Source organism: Schistocerca cancellata, chromosome 9 (genome assembly GCF_023864275.1).
Source record: "Schistocerca cancellata isolate TAMUIC-IGC-003103 chromosome 9, iqSchCanc2.1, whole genome shotgun sequence".
Taxonomy (NCBI): domain Eukaryota; kingdom Metazoa; phylum Arthropoda; class Insecta; order Orthoptera; family Acrididae; genus Schistocerca; species Schistocerca cancellata.
In genome coordinates this window covers 478,669,353-478,692,268 of record NC_064634.1, presented here as the reverse complement: position 1 = coordinate 478,692,268, position 22,916 = coordinate 478,669,353, and the positions used below count along the sequence as shown (strand labels likewise).

At 47.4% G+C, this 22,916-nt stretch overlaps 1 protein-coding gene across 3 annotated transcripts in view; it reads left to right on the top strand.

Annotated features, from left to right (window-relative positions):
* LOC126100531 (copper-transporting ATPase 1) overlaps window positions 1–22,916 on the top strand; it is a 589,098-nt gene that overhangs the window by 62,647 nt on the left and 503,535 nt on the right. Inside the window, exon 1 of one of the 3 annotated variants that reach the window (XM_049911147.1) lies at window positions 4,458–4,636. The exons of the other annotated variants lie outside the window; for them this stretch is intronic. Coding sequence (XP_049767104.1) covers window positions 4,578–4,636 — 59 coding nt within the window. The 5' untranslated portion in view covers window positions 4,458–4,577. Of the gene's footprint in view, window positions 1–4,457; window positions 4,637–22,916 lie in introns of those variants that run through there. 3 annotated transcript variants of the gene reach the window in all.

Here is a 22,916-nt window from a genome sequence, read left to right as displayed (position 1 = left end):
TGTACGAGATGGCCACGAAAAGGCACGTCTTAGCAGAGGCGGCAAGCTCGATACTTGCTCGCGAGAACTGCAGCGTCATTAGGTTTACATAGGTTAGAGTGCTATTACAGCAGTCCCCTCCCACAGAAGCACGGAGGGAGGGGCGAAGTCACGTAGGACACAGTTTTTGCTGGCCACAATAGGACTTCCAGTGACGTTTACCTTTTAATTGAACGCTGTTGGCATCAAACTTGGAGTTGTTAATGTGAAATGCAGAAGCATCCCTACCTACCGAGGAGTAGGGGAGGCCTATAAATGTGGTTGGTGAGAGGCACTCCGGAGGTTCAGAGCGACTCGTTAGATTCGCTGGGGCGCCGACTCTGTGTACGCTCTTGGCCAGCCTCGGTAAGCTCCGACATGTCTGTTTCCCTCACTAGGAGCGCTGCTGTCAAGTTTGTACGTAACGTGCTGCTAGCGTTCGCTACTTCTGTTAGCGATGACGCCCGTGGAGTCAGACACTGACTTCTGTTGTGCAACTTGCCTCCTTTGCTTTTCGAATCCTTAGAATAAGCCTTCAGTGCAATAGTCTGATCGCTAACAAATTGTGCTAATGGGACCCCTGAATTCCACGACTCTCCTACAGCAAGCACCCTGTTGAGTGCCAGAGTCCGCATCTCTCGTGGCTGCCCTGTGACCGTCTTTGGCGCTGGCCCAAGTCTTCATCCTGCATTTGCTCCTCACCGCTCGGAAACTGACCTCAAACCCCCAAACTTCCCTCTATCCTGCGTCAGAACGCGACAGCCCCAGTACCAGCGAGCGGGAGGGGTGGGGATCAATAGGCATCCCCCCTTTTTATTACGGATTAATATTCTGCATGAAAAATTACGTAAGTTTTTATTTTGTTTTCGTTGCACATTATCTAGCGCTTCAGTGAACAGAAATCAGAATGGGCTAAAAACCGTTAAAAAATTATGTCAGGAAATACAAATCGCATTAGGATCCCAGTTAGTGAGAAAGGCTATTATTCTAAAATTTATAATGAGAAACTTTTTTTTGTCAAAAAGATTTTATCCTCCAGAACATAATTCATTACTTTTTCCACATTACTGGTGTAGTTTCTGTTGTGGCGTAGCAAGACAGCCACGCCACTCGGAAGTAGCCGAAAGGCACGCGTACACACACGCCGGCTGGCGTGAGTTCTGGAACAGGATACTTTGTGAATGCTATAGAGAAAAGTATGCAGTTCCTCGGATACTTAACTTTATTCCATCATTGTGGTACATCGCTCTTGACGATACAATCACTGTAAGGCTAATGGCGCCTTGCTAGGTCGTAGCCATGGACTTAGCTGAAGGCTATTCTAACTGTCTCTCGGCGAATGAGAAAAAGGCTTCGTCAGTGTAGTAGCTAGCAAAGTCGTCGTACAACTGGGGCGAGTGCTAGTCCGTCTTTCTAGACCTGCCATGTGGTGGCGCTAGGTCTGCAAGTACTGACAGTGGCGACACGCGGGTCCGACATGTACTAATGGACCGCGGCCGATTTAAAGCTACCACCTAGCAAGTGTGGTGTCTGGCGGTGACACCACAGTTTCTTTCACGGATGTCACTGAAATGGAAAGTAGTTTAAACAGTTCATTAGTTCGTTTTTCAATCAAAAACTACTTTCAACGCTACCCATGATCAGCAGCATGGACGAAGTACTATTGTGTTTCCCTTGGCGTGCCTTTTTTAATGTGAGTCCCTTTACCTTACCATCGGGTTGCTTGTTATACATAATTTGAATGGGAAAAAAATGTATCGCAGACAACAATCACCATTTCGAACATTTCCTCATCATTTGTCATCAGGTTTTAAGTCATTTTGATTTTTGTCGATTACAGCACCACCCGTCCCGCTACGAAAACAATGTTAATTGACAAAAGTCAGCTACTTTTTTACCGGAAAATCCGAATCCGCGATCTTCCGTTCCCTGGTGGTGTGGCAGCGGGGTCGACTTTCATGTCATTGGATGTCCCCTCCGACACGAACAACTTAAATCGCAATCTTTTTTTAAATCCGTTTTCTAGTTTACCAGATATTTATAAAGACAGTTTTAAATGCCTCGCCTCGTATACGCATCCATTAGACTGAGCTGCAATCCACAAGTACACATACGACACAACTGTCACCTACCCACAAGACAGGGCCATTGTGCGCGTAGGCAGTACACCGTTTTGGACTAGGCTGCTCCACACACGTCGTAGGACGTCCAAGTGAACAACGGCATACCAGATTTGGTTTTGTTCACTTTTCTACGTGTAAAGCAAAATAGCTCCGAGCACTATGGAACTTAACTTCTGAGGTCATCAGCCGCCTAGAACTACTTAAACCTAACTAACCTAAGGACATCACACACACCCATGCGTTGCGTTGGAGTAATGGTTAAAGTGTATGGCTGCTAAGCGAAAGGTCCGGAGTTCAAACCTTGTACGGTAAGGGATCCGTACCAGATAGGGTTGATAGAAGACATAGAGAAGATCCAACGGAGAGCAGCGCGCTTCGTTACAGGATCATTTAGTAATCGCGAAAGCGTTACGGAGATGATAGATAAACTCCAGTGGAAGACTCTGCAGGAGAGACGCTCAGTAGCTCGGTACGGGTTTTTGTTAAAGTTTCGAGAACATACCTTCACCGAGGAGTCCAGCATTATATTGCTCCCTCCTACGTATATCTCGCGAAGAGACCATGAGGATAAAATCAGAGAGATTAGAGCCCACACAGAAGCATACAGACAATGCTTCTTTCCACGAACAATACGAGACTGGAATAGAAGGGAGAACCGATAGAGGTACCCTCCGCCACACACCGTCAGGTGGCTTGCGGAGTATGGATGTAGATGTAGATGCCCGAGGCAGGATTCGAACCTGCGACCGTAGCGGTCGCGCTGTTCCAGACTGCAGCGCCCAGAACCGCTCGGCCACTCCGGCTGGCCGTGTAAAGCAAGCTGCCACTCATCACACCAAGTAGAATTTATGTCCAAGTCATCGTTTATCCTCCTTCACTCACTCGACGACGGCGTTTTTCCGTACACTACAGCATCAGCAGACAGGGGCAGACTACTGCTCACCCCGTCCGTCACGTGATTTACGTACACAGTGATGAACAGCGGTCCTTGTAACATTATGTGATTGTCTTATCATTTTAAATCATTCACTAATCGAGCAGTCGCTCGGCAACAGCTACAGTTAGCAAATAATGTTGCGAGAATGTAAAAGGTGAACGACCTGTGACGTAACTTGTTTATTGTCGAAGCGCCGTCAGAGATGCAGTGAGTTATTGACTTTGAAAACCGCGGCGCGAAAAACGGACAGAAGAAGAACACTTTTACACATTTTTTTTTGGAGGTACGAGATATTCTCGATGAACAGTTACTCATTCTTCTCTTGTCTCCTGTAACTTGTGTCGGACGCGCACGTCTTGCCGCCGTATTATTATCGTTAAAAATAATTGTTTTAGTGTAAAGTGAATGTGTAATACTAAAAGTGCCTTGCAGTAGATTTATTGTGCGACGTGTATGTGAAAACGTCGAAGGAATTGTTTTCATTAAGAGAAGTGCCAGTCAAAACGGCATCCATGTTAAATCCTTCATTGCAGTGTAAGTTCGTCTATTAATTGCCATAAATTCAGACTTAAATGGAACTGGTGTATGGACTATTTATTTAATATAGAATCTGTGTCTCACTCCTTCATGAAGTTATTTAATTTTCTTTATGTTTCTGCCAAATAGAGAGTTCACAGTCACGAATTCTTTCGTCGAGTTCGGACGGAAGTTGCATGCGGCGAAATATTTTCTCTGCGCCATATTCTACTGGTAAATGCATGATAAACTACGGTCCCTTAGGAAATTCATGTTGAGCTATCCAGAATAATTATATTTTGAATAGGCATTTACTCTCCTATGCAATGCAACTTCCGACTGATCAGACGATCCAACAAGAAATAGCCGCACACGGTCGGCGTTCGCAAATATGTTTCCACCGCTGATTATAGCTATATGTTACAGCACAAAAGTAACATATTGTTATAATTAGAGACTACGAACGCGGACATTTATAACTGTATGTTTATGTATACACATTACGTAAACATATCGTTATATCCTGTCGCACTTTTCTGGACCACCCCTGACGATACCCTCGCCCGTGATGAAAACCTGACGTCGAGTACAGAGTTACTCGTTTGTGTTACGTACCTCTCACCGCCTCGAGATTCGACACCGCATCAGCAGTTGGCACAGAGTTAACGCGACTGCTGCTACTCACCGAGCACGCAGATGCCCTCGGCTGCGCCACGTGGGGCGTCCTCCGCCTGCAGCGTTCTGCCCACTGGGCGCCCCCGCGGCCGCTGGCAGGCTGCAGGCAGCTACCGCGGCGACACCTGTTGGGAGCCGCGGCCGGACCAGCTCCGTTCGCTCCGCAGACGTCAGTCGAGCGCCGGAAGACGTCGGGGCGGGGAAAGCGGGCCGGCGCGGTCTGTTATACGCAGTAGTGGTGCGGCCGCTGCGTGCTTCCTCTCACCCTGCCTGTACTCCGCCTCTGATGGCACGGCGCTCTGCGGCGAATGGGACGCCACCGACTCACCGGCAGCACTAGTCAGCCGCACTGCAACCACATCTACAGGTACCCGAAACTGTTCTCGAAAGTGTCCTACACACGCACCGACCGACGGACCGATAAGTTGGACGCTTGTGGGCATTTTGACCGACCGACGGACGAACGAACTTTACTTGTCGGGATACCGGGCGAGTGCTTCTTCAACGGGCCCTACACACGCTCCAACCAACCGACCGACCGACGGACGGACCGATAAGCTGGACGCTTGTGGGCGTTTTGATCGACCGACCGGCGGCGAACGAACTTTACTTGTCGGGATACTGGGCGAGTCCTTCTTTAACGGGCCCTACACACGCACCAACCTACCGACGGGCCAACAATTTGGAAGTTTGTTGGCGTCTTGACCGACCGACGAACTTTCTTTATGAGGATGTCTTCAGAGTGCTTCTCTAAAGGGCCACACTCATGTACCGACGGACGGACCGACAAGTTGGACGTGTGTGCCCGTTCTGACCGACCTACCAACTTTCCTTGTCGGGATATCTGGTGGGTGCTAGGACCACGCGACAGCCGATACCTCACCCCCCTCTACCGTCACAACTTGTGTCGTCCGTAGTGTTGTCGTGCTGACCGCCCGACAAAAGTTCGTCTTTTGTTACTGTGCGCCGGATTATATGCTGCCGTAATATGCATAACAGGGCGCGAGACGGACGAAACTTTCAAGGGTAGAGTTTCTGGAGAAATTTAACGACTGCAGATGTTTGTAGGACAACGTGCGATGAATATACAAATGAGGAGCTCCGAAACAAAAACCGATAAATCGGCATTTGCTGTTAATACAGAAAGTAACAAATAGTGATCTCTAAATGGCTCCAAAAGCTATAAAAAGACGAAACATACCATAAAACACTTGATGTCGCGTTGTGCTGAAAATTATTTTGTGTCAGCATGTATTATTAGTCCAGTATCTCCCCCCTATAGCTCAAACACGCGAATACAGCAAAAGTGGATATATCGGGTTTTGTTCCGGAGGTCCTCAAATATAGATGCAAGAAATGAAGTACTTTCCTCATTTATTTTAAAATGAATCCATATTGGTTTCCTACGGCGTATAGACAGAAGCCATCGATCTTCTGTGCTTCTTTTGGTTTTATTTCCGTTATTTACCAGAAATGAAATCTAAAAACCGAAATATCGACATTTAATGGACGTTAATTCAATAAACGCACTTGCTTTATTGGTATAAGTGTTAAAAAAATTCGTCCCTATCCAAGTCCTCTGCTATGAAGAGCAATTGTGTTTTTTGTTTTCAGTTCCAACAGTTGCAAAACGCTTCATTCGTTATGTACCTGTTGTTGTATTTATTAGATTATGTGTAGTCTTTCTTATTCGAATCTCAAATAAATTTCTTAAACTTACAGGTCATGTTTCATACTACGCGCATGAATAAAATAATAACGTTTACACGAACATATTTTTTTTGCTCTAGCATGATGTATTTCCCCAGTCAATTAGACATAACGTTGCTGGTTTCAGGAATCAAATTAAAATGTTCAAATGTGTGTGAAATCTTATGGGACTTAACTGCTAATGTCTTCAGTCCTTGAGCTTACACACTACTTAACCTAAATTATCCTAAGGACAAACACACACACACCCATGGCCGAGGGAGGACTCGAACCTCCGCCGGGACCAGCCGCACAGTCCATGACTGCAGCGCCTGAGACCGCTCGGCTAATCCCGCGCGGCTTTCAAGAATCATTTTAGCTGATAACAGTAGGGATACAACAACTTCTGCCACTATCTAGAAATTGTAATGTAGCTAAGAGCGTCTCCTTGCAGCCTCTCTCATGACGGTGTTCTTTGTCGTTGGGACTAGTTTGAGGGTGGTCAGCAGTGTCGAAATGCATGTTTCATCCATTAGATAGTTTCGAAAATCATCGGCTCCCACATGCTTCAGTGACAGAACGTAGGGAAATTTCTTTCCTTGCATTAGCCACTTCTTTGCCCACAGCTTTCTCTCAGCTGTATAGTCATGATGCCCCTAAAACAGCCAAGGCAACCCCTCTTTCGCTTCTGCGTAAAACCAAGTGACATCTCGTAGAACACAAACAATGAACTTACGACAAACAAATAACAACAGGGCGGTGCTGCAAACGCAGAGTGCAGTCGGTCGGCACGTGTGTAGGCTGACAGGAAACGGTCGGTCAATGAGTTGGTGCATGTGTAGGGGCCTTTAAGCCGTCGGCGCACAGTCCAAGATTTTGAATGTCATCGTTGAGCGTGCCGAGTTCATCGTGCTGCTGAACGCCGGCTTGTGCGTCCGGTACGCGCGCTGTTACGCGATCGCTGCGCGCTCCTACGGCAGTTGCCGGCTGTATCTTGCTCGCAGATCGGACTTCATAAAACGGACGCGTGTAAAATGCCAGTGTAAGCTCTCTTACAACGCACATTTCCTGTCTTGTCTATATGCTAGTCGTGTTCTTATCTCTGTAATAGACATAAATGAAAACTTAAATGTACATGAACATGTTATAAGGCAAAAAGGAGAACTCCGTGTAGTGGCGGCAGTAAGCGTACAAAAATTAGATTACAAATAGTGGAAATACGGAAGCGTCCGATCCCACCCGTCTGCTTTGACCCATGACGTCACAAATATGGCGGAAACAAAAACAAACACACACACTTTCCACAAGAAGCCTAATGACACTAACGGGACAAGCGCGGGAAATGGGGTGTTTTGGGTGGGGGGCAAACTAAATATAAACAAATTTAGACGCCTTACGTAGCTACAACGTGTAAGTGAAGACAGCCATGCATGAATACCCACCCACCTCCCCAGGGGTCGTGACCCCTGCAACCCATAGAAGATAAAGATGCTTCAGTAGCTGATTAGTGTTTTTTGTCTTTTTTAAAAAAAAATCTCACGGGATAGAACGAACAGATCAGAAAGATAAATATAATAAACTAAAACAGAAATTCGAGGAAACAGATAATTAAAATAAGTAATAAGTGTTTTTAAATTTAAAAAAAATCTCACGAGATAGAACGAACAGATCAGAAAAGTAAATAAAATAAGATAAAACAGAACTGGAGACAGCCACACTCAAACCAAACTCCGCGCCGTAATGACGTCACACACAACACCCTTACGTCACGGGTCAAAGCAGACGCGTGGGATCGGACGCTTCTGTCGACCCCAAATAGTGCGACAAAAATCTACAGTAGTGTGTGTGTGTGTGTGTGTGTGTGTGTGTGTGTGTAACAAGGAGCGCACTTACATTGTAAATCTAAACTCTTTAAAGGAGTTTGTGACCCTTTACTTGGCTGCGAGTCTTTGCATAATTAAAATGTTTCCACAACTTTAATTTTATAAAGCGAGTTCAAAAAAGAGACGAATCGGATAATTGCTTGTATAGTCATTAACGCCCGTCTTACACCCGGTACTGAATTCTCACATCTCAAAAGCGTATTTCCGTACATGGAATCTCATTTAAACGTGGCATGTATTTTATCATCAGTAATGAGTAGTTTGCGTAGTAGTTATAACTATTTTATAAAAGTATATTTGAACTACTAAAAAATTAATTTGACTGTTAAATAAAACAAATTGCAACATCTAATTTTTTAAGGTTAAATAACAAGTACACTTTTGTTTTTTGTTTATTTCAAAGTAGTTTTCGGCCAATTGGGCCATCTGCAGGAAACAGCTGCCTAGCGTCTGAAAGAGAATAGTTTTTATGTAACCAAACATTATAAGCGAAGATACAATCCACTTGTATACTGTGGTGCATCAGATTTGTTTCTTAACGTTGAAATTACCGTTAACAATGCTAAGCACAATAAATAATTAAACTAAAATATATTGCAGGTTAAATGATTATAATGATAAATTATGTGAGGTCTTGACATTGGCTGAGAAATTATTAAACTGAGTACTCTTCATTCATATTGTACAAAAAACGTTTTTTTTTTACATTGTAACTAAACCTTCGGCAATGGGGAGAGTGTTGTACACAATAAAATTTTTCTAAAATGTTCATGCTAATTCAAGTCATAGAAGCATGGTCTTCTCCGAATGTGCGTCTGACCAGAAACCGATTCTGCTTTTTCATAAATAAATATATCGTGAAACTTTTCAGGCTTGTTTCACATCATAAGGCGCTGAATTTCCAAAAACACTGAAACATGTATTTTTTATTTCTAACCGAGAAGTCAGATACCAGTTTTCTTAGAGATACCTTTAAAAGGAAGCTTAAGTAATTCCGTAACAATTCATTTTAAAATCGTTCACCCACTGTTCCACCCTACTAGGGGCTGAATTTCCAAATGTGCCGAAACAGTGTCTGGCCGAGAAAGCAAATAGGCCTGCCGGTTTTAGTTCTAGCTTCAAAATTGCCTCCATAGCGACATATTTTGAAGAAACTTTCATCCCTTATTTCACACCCTTAGGGGTGGAATTTCGAAAAATTCCTTGTTAAATGATGCCCACAGTAGGACAAACGCTCTCGATATTTCGCGTTCTATACTTACTGGTTTGGGTTGGGTGTTGATGAGTCAGTGAATTAGTCACGACATTTCCTTTTATTAGTTTCTTAATATATTTAAATGTTACTCTAGTTCCTTTTCTTTAGAACTTTACTAAGTTCACACGGCAGATTTCGTTTTTTAAGGTGGCCATAGTCAAATGAATCTGAATGTTGTGCTGTAAAAAAACCAATGCAAAATGATCAACATTTGAAGTAGCATGCATGATTGACGCTCCTTCTCTACTCCATAACTTTCAGATGGATTTGATAATGGTCTAATATAAAGACCAGACTGATCCTGTCACGTAATAAAGTTGTGTAAAAAAAGCCGCTTTTCATTATTTACTTTCGTATATATGTAGAGAATGTAATTGGTTAAATAACTGTGGAGCTAGAGGTCAAATATATACAATAAATAAATTTATAAATAACGTGGCAAAGAACTGCCAAAAACTAATTCATCTATCCAGCCACGTAATGCTGGTACTTCAAACGTAAGTAGTGTTTCGAGAAGTAGTTTGTGTCTAAATTCACAATACCGTAGCAATGAAACCGCCATACGCAGACAGTAATGTTGTGAGATATGTAACTGATGTTTTTAAACGGGCCCTAATTTCAGCCGTTTATGGACGCAAAACTAGCTGGGACCAGAGGCATCATCATGGCTTCCTGACCGATAATGTTAACTGTAGTAATATTTGGAAATTAGTTCATCTGTTTCACCTAATTTACGTTTTCTTTTGTTCGTTACGATGTCAGCTCGAAAATCTGGAAGTGTTAGATGTAGTGTTTTGGAGTGAATGTGGATAACAACGGACGGAATATCATCAGAGAGTGAGTGGGCATACGCGTCGCACTTCAACAGGACTTAAGCAAAAAAATTTGGGTTTAATCTTCATATCTCAAACTATTCTGGTGCAATAACGTTTAAAGTAAACTGAAAAATTTGTTATGACATTCTTAACTATCTGCAAAAGAGCCCTGGATAACTTCTGAGGTTCCGTTATAACTGGTGGAAGCATCTGCTATGTGGACGAGCTACATACAGAGGATGCGTCCATACACCATCTTCTCGCCTGTCTTCAGTAACCATGTTTAGGCGGGAATGATCTACCGTCACACGTTGCTTAGATCTTAGTTTCTGCTTCACAAACTGCCAGTAATCCACTCAAATATGGACTGTGAGAAACTGAGTAGTTTAGTATAAGAAAGGACTTTGTGGCATCCAGGGGATGAAAAATACATGGCTATTACAAATGATTGAAGCGATTTCATAAATTCACTGTAGCTCCATTCATTGACGTATGGTCACGACACACTACAGATACGTAGAAAAACTCATAAAGTTATGTTCGGCTGAAGCCGCACTTCAGGTTTCTGCCGCCAGAGCGTTCGAGAGCGCAGTGAGACAAAATGGTGACAGGACCCGAGAAAGCGTATGTCGTGCTTGAAATGCACTCACATCAGCCAGTCATAACAGTACAACGACACTTCAGGACGAAGTTCAACAAAGATCCACCAACTGCTAACTCCATTCGGCGATGGTATGCGCAGTTTAAAGCTTCTGGATGCCTCTGTAAGGGGAAATCAACGGGTCGGCCTGCAGTGAGCGAAGAAACGGTTGAACGCGTGCGGGCAAGTTTCACGCGTAGCCCGCGGAAGTCGACGAATAAAGCAAGCAGGGAGCTAAACGTACCACAGCCGACGGTTTGGAAAATCTTACGGAAAAGGCTAAAGCAGAAGCCTTACCGTTTACAATTGCTACAAACCGATGGATCGGTCGTGGTGGAGATCATGATCAGCAATTCATATCATGGCCTCCACGCTCTCCCGACTTAACCCCATGCAATTTCTTTCTGTGGGGTTATGTGAAAGATTCAGTGTTTAAACCTCTTCTACCAAGAAACGTGCCAGAACTGCGAGCTCTCATCAACGATGCTGTCGAACTCATTGATGGGGACATGCTGCGCCGAGTGTGGGAGGAACTTGATTATCGGCTTGATGTCTGCCGAATCACTAAAGGGGCACATATCGAACATTTGTGAATGCCTAAAAAAACTTTTTGAGTTTTTGTATGTGTGTGCAAAACATTGTGAAAATATCTCAAATAATAAAGTTATTGTAGAACTGTGAAATCACTTCAATCATTTGTAATAACCCTGTATAATCGAGATATAGCTCGAAATCTACTTACTGAAAGTGGAGTTTTCTTGGAAATCTCAAGATTGTCCAAACGTTATCGTAAATTTTAGTCGTTTTGGTTCTTTGCGAATAAGTACTACTGTTTACTTGCATTTTAATGCCGGTGGGCTGTGATTGTTATGAGGCGGTTTGCAACCGTGGTGTGTGTGTGTGTGTGTGTGTGTGTGTGTGTGTGTGTCCATTTTTCAGTGCTTTAAATGTTTAGAGTGTCTCATTCTAAACTATGTGTTTGTCTTTTACATGTAAGCTAAATGACGTTAATTGACATACACTATATGATAAAAAGTATCCGGACACCCCCCAAAAACATAGGTTTTTCAAAGTAGGTGCATTGTGCTGCCACCTACTGCCTGGTACTCCATATCAGCGACCTCAGTAGTTATTAGACATCGTGGAACTCACGGCCTTCCAACTCCCCCTGCGGGTCCGGGGTAAGAATAGGCCTGTCGTACGAGGCGACTAAAAGGAGTTCAACCGTTTCGGCCTTCCATGTGATGGTCCCCCTTGGGGTTTGACCTCCATTTTTCTAAATTTCTACAGAAGTACGAGCCTTTTGGGGAAGGACACCTTACGTGGTGTACCACTGGTCCTAAGTGCACTCAGACCTTGGCACTCAGCATTGCACCGGCGTTGTAACCATGCCCACTATTGCTCAAATTGGGCCTAAACGCCTTTTGGGTTGTCCCAGTTACGCCCATAGTGCGTCTCCATCTGCACCAGCGATCATGATGGACTTTCCATGGCACCAGAAATCCAGCACGGTAGCCAGCCCGTTGTGGTGGGGTCGTCATGTACCCTCTAGGTTGTAGCCCCCTGACAACACAGGGATCGTACTGCCGATACCTGAGCTGCACCCTCCCCACGTCGGCCAAGGAGTAGATGCCCGTCTCCTTGGGGCATCAGGACTCCCGGCAATGGTCATCCTGCCAGGTGGCCCTTGCTGCGGCTGGGTGGCGCCCGTGGGGAGAGCCCCTGGTCGGAGTGGGTGGTATCGGGGCGGACGTTTCGCAGATGAAACGTCACCACGTATCGGGTCGCTCTGCGGCCGAGTCTTTTAAAAGAAAAAGTACCGTTTCTGGTTCTGGTTCTCCTGCCCCTTCCCCATTGGCCACTCCATGGGAGGAGGGACAGGCCCGCCGGCTTGGAGCGAAGTACTTCCCCCGCTATTTAGTCTGTTCTCGGACCGATGGGGGGACATTCGCCACCTCCAAGCCCATGTTCTTTGTTCAGCACATTGAGGACATCTTCGGGGAAATCGAGGCTCTCAGCAAGATGCGTTCAGGGTCCGTACTTATCAAGACCACATCCGCCACACAGTCGGCGGCGCTCCAGGCGTGCGACCGCCTAGGGGACATCCCAGTCTCCATTGTCCCACATCTGGCACTCAATAGGACGCAGGGGGTTATTTTTCATCGTGACCTCCTGCTACAATCTGATGAGGAGCTCAGGGCCAACCTGGAGCGCCGAGGCGTGCATTTCGTCCGGCGAGTCCAGCGCGGCCCCAAAGACCGTCGCATCGACACTGGGGCCTTTATCCTCGCCTTCGAGGGGGACGTTCTCCCAGAGAAGGTAAAGGTAATGTGCTACCGGTGTGACGTGCGACCCTACGTTCCGCCTCCTATGCGCTGTTTTCGGTGTTTGCGCTTTGGGCACATGTCGTCACGGTGTGAGGCTGAGCCCCTCTGTGGCGATTGTGGCCGTCCTCTTCGTGAGGAACATACATGCACCCCACCACCTCGGTGCGTTAATTGTCCTGGCGTCCACTCGCCTAGATCCTCAGACTGCCCCGCATATCAGAAGGAGAAGAAAATACAAGAAATCAAAACTTTGGATCGGCTGTCTTATTCTGAGGCCAGGAAGAAGTACGACCGCCTCCATCCCGTGCCATTGACCACTTCATTTGCCTCAGTTGTGTCCACTCCTTCCGCGGTATCCTCACCCCTCTCCTATCCCCCCTCCGCCTCCTCCGCCCATCAGGGGGCTCTGCCTCCGCCTCCCAAATCCCTCCCTTCCAAATCCTCCTCCCCCGTGGCCCCCACCCCCTCTGCCCCAGGGGCCATCCTTCCTCCTCCTTCCCCCCACACGCCACCTGAGAAGCGATCCTCTTCTCAGGCGTCCATCGGGGAAACGTTCCGGACCCCGGCTTCCGAGGTCCGGCGTTCCAAAACGGACCCCGCGCGTGAGGACCTTCTTCGGGTCCAGCCCACCGTCCCTGTGCCTCCTCGGCCTTCCAAGAAGGCCTCCAAGAAGAAATCTTTATCCCCCTCTCCCCCCCGGCGCGTTTCGACTGACGCTCCATCCGTGAGTCGCCGCTCCCGGCCGTCCTCAGTTTCGCCGGGACGCTCTGCTGCCAGGCGCTCAGCTGGCCTTTCGTCGGCAAATGATGCTGCCCCTCCTACACAACCAGGGACAGCGGCCGCAGCTGGCGACCAGTCGATGGAACCGGATCCGCCTCCCGTCGGTTGTAGCGTTGTTCCCTCGCAACCTGGCCCTCCGCGGCCGTCGAGGTGACCAGCTCTTCCCCCGTCTCGTTCCCACAACTTTTTGACTAGCGATGGCGTTGTTTCATTGGAACATAAGAGGTATTCGATCTCATCGGGAGGAATTACAACTGCTCCTCCGCCTGCACTGTCCGCTCGTCCTTGGACTCCAGGAAACCAAGTTGCGCCCGACTGACCGTATTGCCTTTACCCACTATACCTCGGAGCGGTATGACCTTACCCCTGTGGACGGTGTCCCAGCTCATGGTGGGGTCATGTTGCTCATTCGGGACGACGTCTATTACCATCCCATCCCATTGACCACCCCACTCCAAGCAATAGCTGTCCGCATTACTCTTTCTGCTTTTACTTTTTCAGTTTGTACCATCTACACTCCACCGTCGTCTGCCGTTAGTCGGGCTGACATGATGCACCTGATCGTTCAGCTTCCCCCGCCGTTTTTATTGTTTGGCGACTTCAATGCCCATCATCCCCTTTGGGGCTCTCCTGCATCCTGTCCAAGAGGCTCACTCTTGGCAGATGTCTTCAACCATCTCAATCTTGTCTGCCTCAATACCGGCGCCCCGACTTTCCTCTCGGACTCCACTCATACCTTCTCCCACTTGGACCTCTCAATATGTTCTACCACTCTTGCCCGTCGGTTCGAGTGGTATGTCCTTTCTGACACCTATTCGAGCGACCACTTCCCCTGTGTCGTTCGTCTCCTGCACCACACCCCATCCCCACGTCCTTCGAGTTGGAATATACTGAAAGCTGACTGGGGACTTTACTCATCCCTGGCAACCTTTCCGGACCACGATTTTCCCAGTTGTGACAGTCAGGTCGAATACCTCTCGGCTGTTATCATCCATGCTGCCGAACGTTCCATTCCTCGTACTACTTCTTCACGTCGCGTTTCCGTCCCCTGGTGGAACGAGGCTTGTAGGGACGCTATCCGTGCTCGACGACGTGCTTTACGCACCTTTCGCCGCCATCCTACGTTGGCTAATTGTATTGAATACAAACGACTCCGAGCGCAATGCCGTAGAGTCATCAAAGACAGCAAAAAAGCTTGTTGGGCCTCTTTCACCGGCTCCTTTAACAGTTTTACTCCTTCTTCCGTCGTTTGGGGTAGCCTGCGCCGGCTGTCGGGCATTAAGGCCCACTCCTCGGTACCTGGCCTGACCTCAGGTAATGCGGTCCTTGTTGATCCGGTGGCTGTCGCCAACGCCTTTGGCCGCTTTTTCGAGGAGGTTTCAAGCTCCGCCCATTACCATCCTGCCTTCCTTCCCAGGAAAGAGGCAGAAGAGGCTCGGCGACCTTCCTTCCACTCGCTGAATCTGGAAACCTATAATGCCCCCTTTACTATGCGGGAACTCGAACGTGCGCTTGCACTGTCCCGGTCCTCTGCTCCGGGGCCGGATGCCATTCACGTTCAGATGCTGGCACACCTTTCTCCGGCGGGCAAAAGCTTCCTTCTCCGTACCTACAATCGCGTCTGGACCGAAGGTCAAGTCCCCATGCGTTGGCGTGACGCCGTTGTTGTTCCTATACCCAAACCCGGGAAGGATAGACACCTTCCTTCTAGTTACCGCCCCATTTCTCTTACAAGCTGTGTCTGTAAGGTGATGGAGCGCATGGTTAATGCTCGGTTAGTCTGGATTCTTGAATCTCGACGGCTCCTTACTAATGTCCAATGTGGCTTTCGTCGCCGCCGCTCCGCTGTTGACCACCTCGTGACCTTGTCGACATTCATCATGAACAACTTTTTGCGAAGGCGCCAAACGGTAGCCGTGTTCTTCGACTTGGAGAAGGCTTATGACACCTGTTGGAGAGGAGGTATCCTCCGCACTATGCACAGGTGGGGCCTACGCGGTCGCCTGCCCCTTTTTATTGATTCCTTTTTAACGGAACGAAAGTTTAGGGTACGTGTGGGCTCCGTATTGTCCGACGTCTTCCTCCAGGAGAACGGAGTGCCTCAGGGCTCCGTCTTGAGCGTAGCCCTTTTTGCCATAGCGATCAATCCCATTATGGATTGCATTCCACCTAATGTCTCAGGCTCTCTCTTTGTCGATGACTTCGCGATCTACTGCAGTGCCCAGAGAACATGCCTCCTGGAGCGCTGCCTTCAGCGTTGTCTAGACAGCCTCTACTCATGGAGCGTGGCAAATGGCTTCCGGTTCTCTGAAGAAAAGACGGTTTGTATCAACTTTTGGCGATATAAAGCGTTCCTTCCGCCATCCTTACATCTCGGTCCCATTGTTCTCCGATTCGTGGACACAACTAAGTTTCTAGGGCTCACGTTGGACAGGAAACTGTGTTGGTCTCCACACGTCTCTTATTTGGCGGCCCGTTGTACACGTTCCCTTAATGTCCTCAGAGTTCTTAGCGGTTCATCTTGGGGAGCGGATCGCACTGTCCTGCTTCGCTTGTATCGGTCCATAGTCCGATCGAAGCTGGATTATGGGAGCTTCGTCTACTCGTCCGCTCGGCCGTCCCTCTTACGCCGGCTCAACTCCATCCACCATCGGGGGTTACGTCTTGCGACCGGAGCCTTCTACACTAGTCCTGTCGAGAGTCTTTATGCTGAAGCTGCCGAGTTACCGTTGACCTACCGGCGCGACGTACTGCTGTGTCGGTATGCCTGCCGGCTGTCGTCTATGCCCGACCACCCCACTTACAAGTCCTTCTTCGCCGATTCTCTCGACCGTCAGTACGGGTTGTATGTGTCTGCCCTGCTGCCCCCCGGAGTCCGCTTCCGTCGCCTGCTTCGACAATTGGATTTTGCCCTCCCTACCACCTTTAGAGAGGGTGAGAGCCCGACACCACCTTGGCTCCAGGCTCCGGTTCATATTTATCTCGACCTCAGCTCACTCCCGAAGGATGGTACTCCGGCTGCAATGTATTGCTCACGGTTTGCCGAACTTCGTGCTCGACTTGCCGGTCACACCTTTATTTACACCGATGGCTCCAAAACTGACGATGGTGTCGGCTGTGCCTTTGTCGTCGGGGCCGCCACATTTAAATACAGGCTCCTCGACCAGTGTTCCAGCTTTACGGCCGAGCTTTTTGCTCTCCATCAGGCCGTTCAGTATGCCCGCCGCCACCACCATTCATCATATGTACTGTGCTCTGACTCACTCAGTGCTCTTCAGAGCCTTGGAGCTCCCTATCCGGTCCATCCCTTGATACAACGGATACAGCAGTCCCTCCATTCTTTGGCTGATAATGGTGGTTCTGTCAGCTTTCTGTGGGTTCCCGGACATGTGGGAGTGCCTGGGAATGAGGCTGCGGATGCTGCAGCCAGGGCTGCAGTCCTCCTGCCTCGGCCAGCCTCCCATTGTGTCCCGTCATCCGACGTTCGTGGGGATGTCTGTAAGAGGCTTGTGTCGTTGTGGTGGGATGCTTGGTCATCCCTCCAAGGAAACAAGCTCCGGGCAGTAAAACCGCTACCAACTGCTTGGACAACATCCTCCCGACCATCTCGGCGCGAGGAGGTCCTTCTGACCAGGTTGCGGATTGGGCATTGCCGGTTTAGCCACCGCTACCTGCTCTCCGGTGACCCAGCCCCGCAGTGCCCTTGTGGTCAGGCATTAACAGTACGCCATGTTTTATTGTCGTGTCCCCGTTTTAGTCAATTTCGTGTTGTCCTGTCCCTGCCATCTACTTTACCGGATGTTTTAGCTGATGACGCTCGAGCAGCTGCTCGTATTCTGCGTTTTATAACTTTAACTGGCTTGTCCAAGGACATTTAATCTTTTTACTTATTTTGTCTGCATCTTTGTCGGGTCCTTCTGGTGTCCCCTCCATCCCCTTGAGTTTTACCAGATTCCATGTGCTCAAACAACAGTGACTGGGCGCTAATGACCTCAGCAGTTGAGCGCCCTTAAACCCAACCAAAAAAAAAAAACAAAAAAAAAAAAAAAAACGGCCTTCCAACATGGTCTGGTGATAGAGAAAACTTGGATTTCATGGTCAAGCGCCCATCACGCCGATAAATGTCAAACGACGCCTCGCTTGGTATAAGGAGCGTAAACATTGGACAGTTGAACAGTGGAAAAACGGTGTGTGGAGTGACGAATCACGGTACACAATTTGGCGATCCGATGGCTAGGTGTAGGTGTGGCGAATGCCCGGTGAACGTCATCTGCCAGCTTGTGTAGTGCCAACAGTGAAATTCGGAGGCGGTGGTGTTATGGTGTGATCATGTTTTTCATGGAAGGAGCTTGCACCCCTTGTTGTTTTGTGTGGCACTATCACAGCACCGACCTACATTGATGTTCTAAGCACCTTCTTGCTTCCCACTGTTGAAGAGCAGTTCGTGAATGGTGATTGCGTGTTTCAACACGATCGAGCACCTGTTCATAAAACACGGCCTGTGGCGGAGTGGTTACACGACAATAACATCCCTATAATGGACTGGCCTGCACAGAGTCCTGACCTGAATCCTATAGAACTCCTTTGGGATGTTTTGGAACGCCGACTTCGTGCCAGGCCTGACCGTCTGACATAGATACCTCTCCTCAGTGCAGCACTCCGTGAAGAATGGGCTGCCATTCCCCAAGAAACCTTCCAGCACCTGACTGAAGGTATGCTTGCGAGAGTGGAAGCTGTCATCAAGGCTAAGGGTGGGCCAACACCATATTGAATTCCAGCATTACCGATGGAGGGTGCCACAAACTTGTAAGTCACTTTCAGCCAGGTGTCCGGATAATTTTGATAACATAGTGCATGTCTGGTTTTCTGAATTTATTTGTAGTTGTGCAGACTGTTTGTAATCTTGCTTTTCAGTGTCACCGCGAATCACCTCGAGTTTGTAATAGAACTTTTCTCTCTTCAGCTCATACGCAAAACTTGTCTGGTTATTCCAGTACTGACGAAAGAGTGTAGAGTATCCGTCAGCTTCTTTTCTAGACAGTTATAGCTGATTCACATGTATTCATGGCCTTTTTAATAGCAAAAGCCTCTGTCTCTCAAGCACAGGGGCACCGTCACATCGAAGCAACCCAGTGAGGTTAAAAGAGATTCTAACTTCCTTGACAGAAAAGATTCCAAGCCTAACGTGTCCATCCAGCGAAAAACTGCCCGAGGAGATGGGACGCTCTGTGGCCGAGCTTTCGGCCAATGTTACCGAGCAGGCTCTGGTACCCAGCCTGTGAACACAGCCTAAACGTCGCTTCATTCCATCGACAGAATTCCGGAGACTGTGCATACATTTCAGTTTTTTGGTTTAAGGGACCCGTGCTCTCGAGTGCCTCGTTACAGAGCAAAGCCCGCATTGCACGAGCGACTTGGCGGCCAAAGTCGACTGCTCGTTGTGGGTGCTCGCGACGCGTTTGTCTGTGAATCACCCGCCAACCATGACGTGAGTGGGACCGTGACGTCAATGATCGACTGACTGCAGCGAGTGTGGTGCAGACTGCGCATGCTCACAAACACCGGAGTGTGCCTTCGTCTCCCTGCATAGGAAAGTAGCTTAATCTCGCCGATCCCACTCCGTTCATATAGCGAATTGTGTGCCTTCTCAATCTGTAGTTTGTTGTCAGCTTTGTTTTCGTGCCATATTGCAAAGGTTGTTAGATGGCCTGGTATTTTACCTAGTAGTCTTCTTCCACAAGTGAGACTAAATGTCTGAAACCTAAATGTCTTTACGTTTTATAGTACCTGTACAAAACAGGCCTACACTATGCATAATTACTGCAACCACCATACATTGTAACCTGTTTACTGCTGTCAAGCATTGCTTTTCCTCTGCAATACCCCCCCTCCCCCCACCCCGCGCGCGCGCGCGCGCGCGCACACACACACACACACACACACACACACACACACACACACACACACGCGCGCGCGCGTTTCCTTGATGGGTCAGGATTTGCCCTAACGTTGCACCATACGAGTAAATTACATTTCTCTCAAATTTGATTCACTCTCTGTTCATTATTTACCCAATCCTATCCCATTTTAATCTTCAATGCGTGCCAAATCTTCTTGTCTCTTCTTATCTGTACTATTTATCGTACACGATTAACTTTCGGAACACCCCTTATATTCCCATATAAGTAGATAGAAGATAATTAGGTTCTGTATCACTATAAAATTTATTTGCACATTTCATCGTTGCCTACATCATCCGTCACTTGTGTTTTCATACAGGTGTTTTGTTTTTGAACAATTTATACAAGACTGTGCTTAAACTGTCACACAATATTTTTAGCGCAACGCAATCTGACTTTCAAAAATCCCTACAAAAGAATGGCCCTGACTAACATTAACCTATAACTTTCACAAATCACTTACCTCACAAAAATCTTCATTACTCGAACTACTGCAATACAGCGAGCGCCACTACTGCCAGCTAAATAAAAGATTCAAACTACGGAAGGCACTAACTACTGATAGGCATAGCTAGCAAATGAAAGATTTTTGTAGAGAACAAACAATGTATTTACCTTAATAGTCATAATATATATAGCAGTTCATAACATCCAGTCTAACAAATTTCAAAACTCCGCCATCTCTCTCCCCACATCAACCACTGCTGGCGGCTCACCTCCAACTGCGCAACGCTACGCGCTGTTCACATCCAGCTGCCGCTGCCCAACACTACAATGGCAGACAACAATGTAAACTAGCCACAGACTGCACACAGCACAGCCAGTGATTTTCATATAGAGCGCTACGTAACGTTGCCAATAAGAAAACATAAACAGCATACTTACACATGCAATATTTATTTTGACCACTGTATATAGTTTACATTTTGCGCAATTAACCGTAAGCACTTTTAGTTTCTGGCTGAGCTGTGTTTTCGCTGGAGCTCGTCATCCTATTGACAACACAGTCGTTAGCCCATATAGTGTGGCCTTGTCGAAGGAGGAGTGGAACATCACGCGCCTGAACGCTATCTCGCGTGCCTCTGCTGCTCAGTACCTGTGTTGTCACGTGCACGCAGATGCAGTACCGGTGCTGAACGTTTCTTAACACCGAGGCGTCAGCGGCCGCTGTAATGCACCGCACTCTTGCCATAATCGCATTAAACATCAGGAAGCAATATCTCTGGAATCTCCGTTATATTCTGAGGCTCGGAGCTGCATAATGCTCGTGGAATTCCTGCTACAAATACAGGTTTATTACGACAAAGTAAAGGCAGCAACCAGCCAGTGTTCATAACGCTATTTATTAATAAGAAACGGCACCGTCATTGTCAAACAGCTGTTAAAATTACGTTATTTGGAAATTTGTGGTAAGGTCTTACGGGACCAAACTGCTGAGGTCACCGGTCCCTAAGCCTACACACTACTTAACCTAAGTTTAACTTACGTTAAGGACAGCACACACTCTCGTGGAAAGAGTCGTTAGGTCCGCGATGTCTGGTCTGTCTTGAACACGCCAAATAAGCTCCGCATGGTCAAGTCGTCCGCGGCCGTATGGAACTCATCCTTGAGGGGCACGCGTAGAGACTCAGTTGTTCTCTGCCGTCTCCGAATTGGACATACGCGGCTGACCCACAGCTATCTCCTTCATCGTGAGAACCCGCCCAAGTGTCGCTGTGATGCAGGGCTGGCAGTGGTCCATCTTCTGATGGACTGCCCCCTTTTAGCCCCCTCGCGGTAGTCCTTTAATTTACCAGCTGCACTTCCTTTAATTCTAGGTGACGATGCCTGTATAGCTGACTCAGTTTTACGTTTTATCCGTGCAGCTGGGTTTTATCACTCGCTCTAGTGTGGGTGCTCTCGCATTATTTCTCAGGCTACACCCACTCCAGCGACTTCTCATTGTGAGGTGGATACCAAAATAGTGTCTTTTATGGTAAAAAGTTGTGTTGGTACCTCTATCAACGCTTTCCAGCTGGACGTTCTTCATTTGTAGTTGAGAGGTTGACCTTTTACCTGATCCATCAACCACTGTAGTCTGTTTTACTCTTACTGTTTACGTTATGTTCTACGTGTGATGTTCGCAAATTTTCCTTGCCGTGGTGGTGCCACACAGAGAAAATAAAAGCAAGTGTAACTATTTGGCTACAAATGGACCTAACAATGAATTACGTAATTTTAAATGTCTGACGATGAGCTTGGGTGCTCCAAACCGGCAATTGCGCTATTTTTCAGTAATAAATTAATTTAATTAACATTGGGTGGTTGCTGTTTACAGGAAAAGCAAACTAGCGTTTTTCATTTATTATAATGTTCTATCAAGAACCGACGGAAGAATCAGTTAATATGTTTATATCTTATTCTTAGAATTTACCTGTGTTTTCACACTGCCGCGGTTGCACTGTGTCGCTTTACTACAAAATACAATGCTCCCAGAAAGGTTTGATTTCTCCGCTTAAGTGGCACAGTATAAGTAAATACACTACTGGCCATTGAAATTGCTACACCAAGAAGAAATGCAGATTATAAACGGCTATTCATTGGACAAATATGTTATAGTAAAACTCACATGTGATTACATTTTCACGCAATTTGGGTGCATAGATCCTGAGAAGTGAGTACCAAGAAAAACTACCTCTGGCCGTAATAACGGCCTTGATACGCCTGGGCATTGAGTCAAACAGAGCTTCGATGGCGTGTACAGGTACAGCTGCCCATGCAGCTTCAACACGATGCCACACTTCATCAAGAGTAGTGACTGCCGTATTGTGACGAGCCAATTGCTCGGCCACCATTGACCAGACTTTTTCAGTTGGTCAGAGATCAGGAGAATTTCCTGTATCCAGAAAGGCCCGTACAGCACCTGCAACATGCAGGTCGTGCATTATCCTGCTGAAATGTAGGGTTTCGCAGGGATCGAATGAAGGGTAGAGCCACGGGTTTTAACACATACGAAATGTAACGTCCACTGTTCAAAGTTCCGTCAATGCGAACAAGAGGTGACCGAGACGTGTAAGCAATGGCACCCCATACCATCACACCGGGTGATACGCCAGTGTGCGTTCACCGCGATGTCACCAAACACGGATGTGACCATCATGATGCCGTAAACGGAAACTGGATTCATCCGAAAAACTGACATTTTGTCAATCGTGCACCCAGGTTCGTCGTTGAGTACACCACCGCAGGCGCTTCTGTCTGTGATGCAGCGTCAAGGGTAACCGCAGCCATGGTCTCCGAGCTGACAGTCCATGCTGCT